Source organism: Pelobates fuscus, chromosome 1 (genome assembly GCF_036172605.1).
Source record: "Pelobates fuscus isolate aPelFus1 chromosome 1, aPelFus1.pri, whole genome shotgun sequence".
Lineage (NCBI taxonomy): Eukaryota > Metazoa > Chordata > Amphibia > Anura > Pelobatidae > Pelobates > Pelobates fuscus.
In genome coordinates, this window is record NC_086317.1 from 259,381,096 (window position 1) to 259,393,224 (window position 12,129).

The 12,129-nt window shown below is 37.4% G+C and overlaps 1 protein-coding gene across 2 annotated transcripts in view; it reads left to right on the top strand.

Moving 5' to 3' along the window:
• The window catches only part of DTX2 (deltex E3 ubiquitin ligase 2), an 88,447-nt gene that overhangs the window by 42,145 nt on the left and 34,173 nt on the right, over positions 1-12,129 (top strand). For both annotated transcript variants that reach the window (XM_063444576.1, XM_063444577.1), the window contains exon 4: positions 2,819-2,877. In XM_063444576.1, coding sequence (XP_063300646.1) covers positions 2,819-2,877 — 59 coding nt within the window. The remainder of the gene's footprint in view (positions 1-2,818; positions 2,878-12,129) is intronic.

Sequence of the window (12,129 nt, forward strand, 5' to 3'; positions counted from 1 at the left end):
AACGTATTCCTCAGTTCACATTCTCAACAAGATGCCAGGATTTTTTCACTAAGCATATTTTCCTTTATTTTTTTTTTTTATAGACAGAACCATCTGGAAAGAACATGTAGCTATTGAGCAGTCATGTAAAATGTTGCAATGCACTCATTAGCAATGAACTTGTTTTTCCTGTTTGCTTCAGTAACCTTATTAAAAAAGTTTTCCCAATTAGGTCTTAAACTCTACATCTTTTGAGTAAGAATATATTCCTGGGAAATTCTGTTTCTGTTCTGTTTCCTAAGCTTTATTGACAGCTTGACAGTAACTATGAAAACTAAATCCTTGTTCCAGATAAATGCAATGTGTGTTCTTTGCAATATTTGAATATAATTGTCATGCATACATAATACACACAGTAGTCTAAGGGCTGATTTCAAGACGTTTGGCTACGCTGGCTGAAAAGTCAAAATGATTGTCAGAGTTGAAATCTTACTTATATATGTTTAGGTTTCCATCTCTATAAAATGCATGAAGGCCATTTTGTTTATGGAAACAAGGGAAAATAAATGTTTCAAAATTGATTGATCTATTGTAAACTGACCCTCCATTCTGCATTTGTTTTATACAGGGTTGGTGGTTAAAATCAGATTCCATGCTGTCTAATAGATAAGTTGTGGAAAAGTTATTCTGCCTGCTTTTCATATGTTAATTTTCATATGTTAAATTTACACTTTAGGTACTCAGACCACCTAATCTCAAAGGAGTGGTTTGGGTGTCATGCTCCCCTTCCCCCCCTTCGATTTAAATGTGTAGCTGAAAACATTGATGATCTACAGGAACTTCTAGTGGCTGTCATTGTGACAGAAATTAGAGACACTTCTGCTGAAATAGTAGTATAAAATGCCATTATTTCAATTCCTAACAATATAGTGTTCCTTTCAGGCCAGAGTAGATGAACTGGAAGCATAGATGACTTAGTGACGTTTTTCCAGTTCACCTCGTTTGTTCTTAAATTTTAAGTTTAGTGAATAATCCTGATGTAGAGTTTTACAATCTCACTGCCCCATACTAATCACTTAATTATTTTGCCCTGATGACCAAGTTCTATGTCAGGCATCCCAACTGTCCCGCTTCTGGGTCATGTTTTGCCATCTCTCTTTAGGTCCCTGGTGTCATCACCATAGAGCCTAGACAAGAAAACTGTCCCACAGCAGTAATTATGCAATTGGCTCATGAGACGCGCATGAATAGTGCCGCAAACACTAGGACTTCAGAAGTACTCTCTGCATGGTTCTACACATAGGGGGCCAGACAGGAGACTGGCTGGCTGTCAGCATGGTGTTTCTGACGCCCCTTGAGTGGGTGGGCTGCCCCAACCCACTATGGGTGTCACCAGTAATGTAAGTTGTATCATTGGCAACACCTTATGAAGGACCACTAGTGTAGATTCCATCCTTTCGAATGTTGGGAGGTATTCTGCCTTGTTTTTTCTGCTTTCATCCCATATGTTCGCAAAACAAAAATAGTATTTCTCACAAAGTTTATTTTTTAAAAATACTTTAAAGGGAAGCTGTAGTCCCTTGCCTTGACCTCTGCTCCATCACCGCGATCACTTCAGTGAGGTCCATCCCCTTGCTCCTCTCCGATCTGCCCCTCATGCTGCACCTCCGGTGATCCTGATTTGTCAGGCTTGAGGACATTTCCCTGAACAGAACAAAACTCCTCAGTGACGCCGACATGCTGACTTTGTCAGTGTGCCAGCATCTGAATAGAATAAATAACGATTCAAGCAGTCCTGAATAACAGAAATGGCAGCTTTATTGGGGCAAAAGCAGCAACGTTTTGACCCTACCTGGTCTTTATCAAGCTCCTGATAAAGACCCGGTAGGGTCAAAACGCTGCTGCTTTTGCCCCAATAAAGCTGCTATTTTTGTTATCCCGGAGTGCCTGAACCGTTACTTATTCTGCATATCTTGGAAGGGAGGCCTGGCCAGTTGTGACTTTGTAGCACCTGGGTTTTTTTTCGTGAGTGTGGTATCCAGTACTTGTCTAGCATCTGAACAGAGTAACGTCATGCCACTCAGTTCCTGAATCGACGACTAGGGTTTTTTCTTGTAGCTTTGATAAATATCCGTTAACTGAGCAAACCGTTTTTGCTTTTTCTCTTGTTACACAGTGAAGGTATTTTTGTTGCTTTAGAATTCATTGGAAGTAGTGTAATGTTGTGTGTTTTTTTTTTTTTTTTTTAAGAACAAGCATTGCTTTTTAGAACTATAGTATTTAAAAAGAAGTGGTTAGTCTCTGTAGTTGTACAGATGAAGTGTCATTTCTGAGAATTGGCACTGTTTACATTTTGCAATGCTCAAGCCCCTAGTGGCTGTCCATCTGAGCTTCAGATTAAAATAGGTTCTGTAACTGAATCTACTTTATGTTCAGCATTCGCATGCAAAGTGTGTTGAGTTCTGTTCTCTGAGAAGTATTGCATTCAATGTTTCTCGTAGGAAAGCAATGGATTGGCAAATTGTGGTGATTACCACATATGTGCCATATATTTGCATATCTTTGGACAAAGATAATCAAGATTGATAATCTCGTTTTTTTTTGTTTTTGTTTTTTCAATATTTATTTTCTTAAAAAAAAAAAAAAAAAAAAAGAGGTGGGGTCTTGCCCGGTATTCTAATCTAGGAAAGCAAGACTGCTAATTAAAAAATAAAAATAAAAAAAAAAGATTTACTCTGATTAGTGTTCCTTTCAGATTTGTTTTTAGCATTTGTCATTGTATTGTGCATTGCTTTTGATTGTTTAATTCATATTTTGTTTTCTTTTTTTTTCTTTGAAGGATACCATCTATACCAGTTCAGTTGCAAGCACAAAGCTTAACACAACCGGCTCTGGCAGGTAACATACAATATATTAAAAACCTTTTTTACTGTAAACTCGCCATTGCTATCCTACATTTGCTTAGCTGTTAAAGTCCACAGTCTAACATTTTGAACCAATATATGGAGGAATTAGTGTTTTTCTGGGATAAACTACTTAAAGGGTTACTACAAACATCATAACCATGGCAGCCTGCTGTAGTGACTGTGATGCAAAGGGTACGCTATTGCTATTACATTGGTTCTTAAATTACCTGGTTCCCGCTGGACACTGTGCCTCCTGTCCTGGCTGGCCAACTGATCCTATTAATTAACCATTGGCTGTGAACATTATCTGAGTGAATTTCTGTGCAAAGAAATGTGAACAGAATTGAGATAAGCTTGACTAATGATGCTGATGGAGGTGGTGTTACATCTCCTGCAGTTAGCCTGAATATAGTTGTACATAGATTCCAAGTACTATAACCACATAACAACATTGATGTGGTCATGGTGCTTGGAGTAAGCATTTAACCTTGAAATACATTCTGTGGGTTTTCAGGATTATTGCTTCTTACTTGGCATTTTGTCTCCTAAAAGCATTGTTTGTGGCATGAAAAACGCTGTCTTTTGCCTTTTGTGTACCTGGAGCATGACTTTGCTGTCTGTGAGGCCTAAACGTCTAACAACCATAGGTTTTACTCCTGTTGAAATAAATATACATACATATATATATATATATATATATATATATATATATATATATATATATATATATATATATATATATAAAATATATAATGGACCTAACTTATTATAAACTTCTTTAAAGCTAACCTATCGAATAAAATATCATAAATACGTCCAGAGGTTTTAAAGAAAAACATTTTAAATTAGACATCTCACTGCCAGAAGAGGCAAGAGATAATCCACTACTGCTCATACTCTCCAACAACTTCCTGGCCTTGATATTAATTTTCTTTGCATATTTACAGACTCGAAGCTTGCTTATTTTACCACATCTTGATTTGGACCATTCTATAGTCCTCCCAAAACCAGCTACCTCATCATACTTAATAAGCTCAGCGTAGAACATACAGTCAGTCGTGCAATCAATCTTATCTAGCTGGATAAAATATTTTCCAAAAGTAACTCACGACAATATCAAAACGATGACAGTCACACTATGTGAACATCTCCCATCAGTATCATACCAGATCAAACACCACACATATTACTCCTCACAAAAAAGTTTCTGCTAAAACAAGAGATACAAGATTCAGCTGATTGTTCAAAGTATGGGTCGAACAGAGTTGACCTGTATCACATTTTTTGGGGATATGTGCAAATTGAATCATTCTGGAGACAAATCACATTGTATATATCCAGAGTTACTGGTAAATCTTTTCACATTTCTCCAGCTTTGGTGATGTTGGGATTTGAGCCAGATTTCTAAACTGGCCCATATGATTTTGGCAGCAGCAAGAAAGATCATTTTGCAACACTGGATCAACCCCTCCCCCCAACAATAGTTGTCCTGTTTTAGATGGACTTGGTGGAGGCCTCACTCAGCATAAGCACCCAATTAAAAACATTATTCTACACCTGGCAACCCTATATCAATTTCATATAAAACTAAAATTAAATCCACTTAGAGATTAGTACGTGACCAAAGCGGGCCAATCACTCATAGTGATTTAGCAACATTGCAAGATAATAGTATTTGTTCGCTGGGTGAATCCGTTCTCGAACTCCCCCCTCCCCACTTCCCCAATCACACAAGCAAACTCGGCATTCAACCTCACTCAAAGTGCTTATCCGCCTGAAATGATAAAAGCGTGCATGAAAAGTTATGTTTTATATTCTCTTGAAATGTTTAGCATCATTTATATTTAATTTTGTTTGTTTTTTGCTTCAATATATGGAAAATATGCAAAATATGCCAACTACTAAGCATTTTTATATTGCTTTTATAATTGTATATGAAAACCTGCTTGTTACTCTTCATTGCTCCATGACAACGAGTTTAAAACTAAATTGGACTCTAGAAACCTTTTTGCTGCCTTGATGTCATGTAGATTACCAGCTGCCAGTACATTTGGAGACATCTGTATTATCATAAGACATAACATTTCTAACCCATCTAGCTAAGGTAGTCAGTGATATTTTGTTCCCAAAACAAATTAAAAGCTGAGATGAAAACTCAGATTTTAGCTTTTTTTTTTTATTCTTTATTTTTGTAGTGCATAAGCTTTGAACAGTCGGTTGTGAGGTACCCCAAAGGCAATCCTCCAACGCATTATAAACAGTTGAACAGAGAGGTACATGAGATAGCTAGCACAAATTTTATATTTAAAGGTAATTGAGTGTGAGCATGGTAAGAAACAAGCTTAGGTGACATTATACTGAGTAACGCTGTGCAGACATTTGAGAGTATGTCTACTGGGTGTACGAGTAAGGTTAAACGATGTGCTATGCTGGGGCACAAGATGTGTACACACGTTGGGACCGAACAATATTCTGTAAGAGTAAGTTAAGTAAAGTAATAGCATTTTGAGTAGTATACGTTTACAATCGCTGCACATGCTAATCATTAGACGTATATGCTCTTTATACATGCTAATCCTTATACGGTTATGCTCGATTATGTTTTTAACCTGGTGCACATTCTGAACATTAGACATTTTAAGCTTGTTAAATCCTATTACTTATGGTAATAGGGGTCATCACTTAGTCTGAAGCCTTCTACCCATATGATGCTTAAGGTCTGAAGCAGAATATATAGTCTTAACTAAGGTGATTATTCATCTAAAATAGCATTAAGTAAAGCAACAAATATTTTGCATTGCAAAATTAAACAAGATTGCATGCTTTTTATGCCGCTGGGTCCACAGTCCTAGATCAGAGTCCCTGTCCGGTTACTTATCTTGGCCTGCAGCCAGCTCTGGATTCATAGAGTTAGCCGATGCCCTGGCTAGGCATCTGCCTCACAGACGTGTATAGTCCACTGTGGTGAGCCATGCTGTTTATTGTGAGCGAGGTACTCCCCTTGCCCCAGGCCTGTTTCAGAGCCTGCACTATGGTGCCACGAACTTGAGTCCAAATTCTTCCCAGCCGTGAGATTGCAGAAATCTTTTCCACGTTGAGCTTGGCGTATTGCTCCCTTCCGCAAATGTGGTTTGTGCTTTGGGGGTGCTCCCCGGTTGGCTCTAGGCCTGGGAGGGCATAAGGTAGCGTGGTGTGCCTTTAATGTGGTCGGGTTGCCTTTTGGGGGTCTCTCGCGCCTCTTATCGCTGAGTGCCTGCGTTCTCACCTGTGGCGACGTTGCAGGGGGCACTCTATTCATCCGCTTCATTAGGTTGGCCCAGAATTTTTTAAAGGCTGCATCCAGTCGCGCTTCAAAGTGGCCGAGTGGGTCGGAGAGGTTGGCCTGATGCTGCGTCGTTATTTGGGTTGTAGCCGCATCCTCCATCTTGGGCGCCTTTGCGTGGCATTCTGGTTGTCGTGTGGGTAGCTCATAATGGCCCGGGAGGACCTCAGCATGTGTCCCAGCGGGGGCCGGGATAACCCCCACCGGCCCAGAGGGGGGGTAAGCGAGACTCAGGCTGCTTGCGAGTCGATTTGTGGACAGGAGGCCGGCCGCGCCTCCCGCCCGGTACCTATTGGTAGGCCGCAAGGTGCCCTCTTCTCCACGGGCATGAGCCGTCATCTGGTTTTCACGCCCGTTTGTTGCCTGCATGCTTTTGAGTCGAGGTATGTTCTTGCTAAGTGATATTTTGAGGCTGATTGCCCTTTTTTTGTACAGAAAAGGCTGTAGTGTTGAGGAGCTCCCTCACCCTGCGTCCTGTTCAGCCAGCAGCCAGGCCCCGCCCCACAGATTTTAGCTTTTTAATAATTTTTACTACATGGTCAAAGTACAACACACCATTTATGGTTTTAAAGAAACACAGGGGATAAAACATAATTCATATGAGTTTGGGTTTATCTGACCAGTGACTAGTAAAATGACCACCATCATAGGTCTTTATTATGTATGGTCATTGGACTAGCAGGAATACATTTGAATGAAAGACACAACAACATAGTCCGTTTGAAAGTCAAACACTTTGTGGATACTGAATTGTTATCATTGCCGAGTTGCAACAGATTTTATAACCAAAGACACAACCCAAGTATTCTGGTATTTGGGTTGAAAGAAGCTCAATTTGCTGAAATATCCAATATGTAGACCAATACTGTCCTGTAAACTTTTCCTTGTCCAAAGCAGAAAGATAATACATTCAAGATCATTGAAAAATTGGTATGTAGGAGATGCAAATCCTTTTTTACGCACATGCTAGACTCAACTTTCCAGGCTCCTCTGTAATTGAGTTTAGTACACCTCAACTGCTCTTCCTGGAGTAGGAGATGGGTGATTAATTCAGTCCTTATCGTTTTTACTGCCTTTTACTAGCGTGTTTGAGACCCTGTTTAGTGCAATAGACCCTGCAGATAATAGCGTGAAGTTTATATGTAGATGTGTTTTCTTCCTGTGAGAAAATTGCATCTCATGAAGTTTCCTCTACAAGACCTTCGTCCTACAAGAGTTACCCAATTCTATTGTGGTATTTGGTATAAAATCTGCATCCATTAATCTCCAAATGAGTTTTTCTCTTGCATATGCATAGAATGAAATTGTGCCTGTATGTGAGAGACCGTTTATGAGAGATGCTTTTCTCTGGGGTGCCTGATGTAATGCTGCCAGATATATTGCTTGGGTCAAAACTGAGCATTATCAGGCAAGGAAAAAAATATTTACACATTTCCCAGTGTTGTTAAATTCTTCACTGAAAAGTGGATCGGTTTCAGGACCTAGTTCTTCCACAAAACTTTTTCAGCAACTGTGGGTCAGATTTGAGCAGAGTTGCTCTCTTCTTTAAGAGCACTTTGCTCCATGAGCTTTGCTTAGCATATAGATTTCTCATTATACGGCTATCAACTAGTATACCTAATTTAAACCATTGTCCTGATAACGCTAAAATGTTTCCGTAATAGGCCGGGGACTTCAAGGAGTTTGTCCTTACAACTTTTCAGGATCTATCTAATTTTGTCTAGGCATCTTTCCTTGATTTCTTTAGATATTGGAAAATGTTGGGGTCCACTTTTTGGATTAGACTTGCTTTCTATTTCAATTGAAGGTCTGGGGCATTTTCCCCTTAGATTCTTTAAAACCAGAACCAGGTGAAAATCCATAATTGATTATGTTGGTCAAGTAGATGAATTTTTCACAATTGTTATCTTCAGAATTAATAGAGTCCTGATCAGTTTCAAAATCCACACCATCTCTCTCGAAGTCTTAAACCTAAATTGTATTGCCTCCCGGGATACTTTAGCATATTTTATTTAAATGTCCTTTTTTGGGCATATATTCTGTACCTGAATTGTCTTGATCCAATGAGTGTACTAAATTTAGACTTTTTGTGCATTATGGCCTCCTTTTTAAAAATTTTGGATAAGCTATTCAAATTATTTGATATTTTGATATTTGTAATATATTTTAATATTTGAGCATTTAAAAAAAAAAAAAAGTGTCCAAAAATATTAAATAATTTTGAAAAAAGCTTATCTAGAAATTTTAAATTGAAGCCTATGTCAGGAACTTCTAACTTTTATTGTCTCTCCGAGTCATCTGGGGGGAGGGAGGGCAAAATATATTGTCATGATACTTAAGAGATTGTACATCTCTTTCTGATGGTTTGGAATGAGCCAAGCGACTTGGAAAATGGTATTCTGAACAGACATATTTACTTATTCATTCAGATGCATCTTCTCAGGAAGAGAGTCGCTCATTAGATGAAGGGATTAACTAGTTACTAGTCTTGTAAAATCAGCAAATTAAAAAATATGAATAAAACAGATATATTGGGTAACAGAGAGAAACCGTGTACAGGCTGTACTTGCAATATTATAGTGAGAAAAAAATAGTTGAGAATGAGAAACTACAAAACGAACCACGGAAAATTGAGCAGCTGCAAGAAAACCTGCAGTCTGTAAATCACTTCAGAGAATCTGGTGGTTTCTTTCAGCTGTCCAGTACACGGAAGCCGAGAGCGACCTTGCATTTTTAATATTTACTAACTTGTTTTTTTAAAAATATATATATTTTTTTAAAGTTGTTATTCAAATGAACAAGTTGTTTTCTAGAGAGAACAAGTACAAATTTTAAAATATATATATTTAAAAAAAAACAAAAAACACTTCTGTAGTCCAGCCATTTGAAACTATGAAATTCACATATTTTTTCGTGTAATTAGTTTTTTTCCTATGCTTTTTTTTAAAATGTTTTCATCTTTTGATTCTATTTTGTAGTAGTAAAACAAAACCTGCATCATTTTAAACCTTGACCATGTTTAAGAACAATAAGTGTTTGAAGTATTACTGTTGGATTAATTCAGTGGACACTTAATTAAAACTTTTTTGCTTACATTTACCATTTGTGCTTTAATTAAAATGCTGATAATTAGAATTTGTTCCATTTGAATGAAATAAATGTTATTTTATTGGTGGAGCATTAATAGGCTGTTAGCAGTGATTCTCCTTTAACGCAACTGTAATTGCCTGGACTTTTAATTTACCACTGCATCTGCTTTTTACCAACGTGCAGCAGCACTCTTTCTGTCTAACTTTTACAAAATGCCATGTGAAGCACTATAAATAAGACCGCAGTAGCAATGCCCAGTGACTATACTATCCGGAAGAAGAAACAGGAGAAGGTGGACCAATACCAAGGAGTGAGAAAGGATGTGGAAAGTAAAGGCAGTAGTAGTTTCAGTTGTGATAGGAACACTTGGGGCTTCATCAAATTCCAGGTGGGTCATCCAAGATCCAGAAAAGTGCAGTTCTAGGAACTGCACAGAACACTTAGGTTCCAAGGATTCTTGTTGTAAAGGTTCCCCATGGGCTAAATGAAGAAGTGGAATGTAATATTTAAGATTTGATCTATATTGTGTATCCTCTCACTTTGGAATAATTGTGTATTGGAGGATTTTACAAGTTCTAGATTCCATATGTGGGGGAGAATTGATTGGGAACTACATATATTTATTTGATATACATTTTGACCATGTGTCTCATTATGATGATTATATGAGTTGCATATCAGTTTCTTAGTATCACTTTAATGTTTCGCTCATTATCTCTCTAGGTTCCGGATAAATAATAATAATAAAAAAGGTTGGAAAATTAATGTCTATTAATATAATCAAGTTTTTCTAAATATTGTGAAAAAGGATAATTAATTATTTAATTATAATTTTCAATCATATCCTTTATCCTAACTTTATTTTTCAATCATGCCTTTTATTTTTATTTTTGAATTGTGACTGTGACATTTCTCAATAATAGCAAAGATTTCATTTCACTTTATTGCAGTTTGTTATTCCAGTAATATATAGTATTAAATAACTTTTCTATTATGAGTGGAATACCACTTAAAACTAATTGATTAATTAACAATCATGACCACTTTCAAAAGTGAGAGAGGGGGTATATATACTCTGCTCTTAGACAGCATACTTCGTCTTGAGAAAGTCCTCTAGTAAGGACGAAACACGTAGACGTGCTGTCAGCTTCTTCACTACACCGCCGACCCGTTTTTTTCACCCGGTCCTTCACTTACGATCTGGTATTGATTTTCGGCGACTGGCCTGGCGGGAACTGCATCGTTTGCACCTCCCATCGTTTGGAGTTGGCGTGCTCCCATTACCTTATCCGAAGGTTGGACGAACAGGGTAAGTTGCCATGGTGAACCCCCAGAGTGTTTAATATCTTGTGTATATTGCTTTACACTTGGGGATATCCTGACCGCAACCCCCTTAGTCCAGACCCGGTATTTTGGTTGGTTTACGAGCTCCCTCCACCTGAGAGGGTGCATACATTTGGGTATTATTCTTAACATTATTTTTTCTCTGGAATACATTTTTTACATTTGAATCTACCTATTTTTTATATTTTTCATGTGCACATCTCTAGTTCCAAACATCAGCTTATTTGTGGAAAATATAAAAGGGGCCCAATACTATCTACTTTACAGTTATTTGATCTGGACATTTGATGTGTTTTCTGATATAATTTATTTTATTGTAACAATTATGGATTCTTTTTATATACAATAAATGATGTTTTTTTATACACTTTGTACATGTTTATAGTACATTTATTTATATAGATTAACCCAGTGTATATGCCAGTTCCTATGCTGATTTCCAACATGGTGTTTATGTTATAGTGGTCACTATTTTATCATTAGTTGTTTATCATTAGTTGTTTATCATTAGTTGATCATTAGTTGTTTATTATTAATTGGAGCGCTACCAGATATATTTTTCTTGTTGTAAAGGACCCAGTAATGTGTAATGTTTGTGTACACACCCACACCATATTTTAGTTATCCAATATATATTATGCTTTTTATATATATTGGATAACATAATATATTTTTTCACCCCTCCTGGGGGGATTGCATTTAGCCGTATTAGTCCAGTAGACAAAATACCATAATATTGTATAGATAAAGATATACAGTTGTAATCAAAATTATTCAATCCCCATTGAAAATCAGGTTGATTGTCAAAATGTACAGACTTTCAGCTGTTTGCAATGAACAAATCAAACAAAAGCAATTATATTCGTTCAACACAACAAATGCTTCGGATGGCTTCCCCAAATTCAACTGAAAATGCAACTTATGACTTATCCAGTCTTACAATTATTCAACCATTCATGGCAAGTATCTTTAGTACTTAGTAGTATACCCTTTTGCTGTTATAACCTGCTGCAAACAAGATGCATAGCCAGACACCAGCTTCTGGCAGCATTTCTGAAGAATCTTAGCCCATTGCTCATGAGCAATGACCTCCAGTTCAGTAATATTCTTGGCTCTGTGTGCTGCAACCACCTTCCTCAAATCCCACTAGAGATTTTCTATCAGGTACAAGTCAGATGACTGTGATGACCACTGTGGAATTTCCCAGGATTACTTCTGCTAACCAATCCGTGTCCTATCTCTAAGAATGTGGAAAAGTGTATTGGGCATGTCTGACATTAGAGGTGCTTCCTGGGTCAGTGCTGCACAGTGTGTGTGCTTTCAAAAAACTGTTCAGGGACACTGCCATAATATCACTATTGCAGTATATACCGAGTATTGGTATGTATTTGAATTGGTATATAATGGTTTGTTTTATCTAGAACATTGTATTGTCCTTATTTTATTTAGTACTTGTTATTCCTTTTATAAATGGGCGTATTATTTACT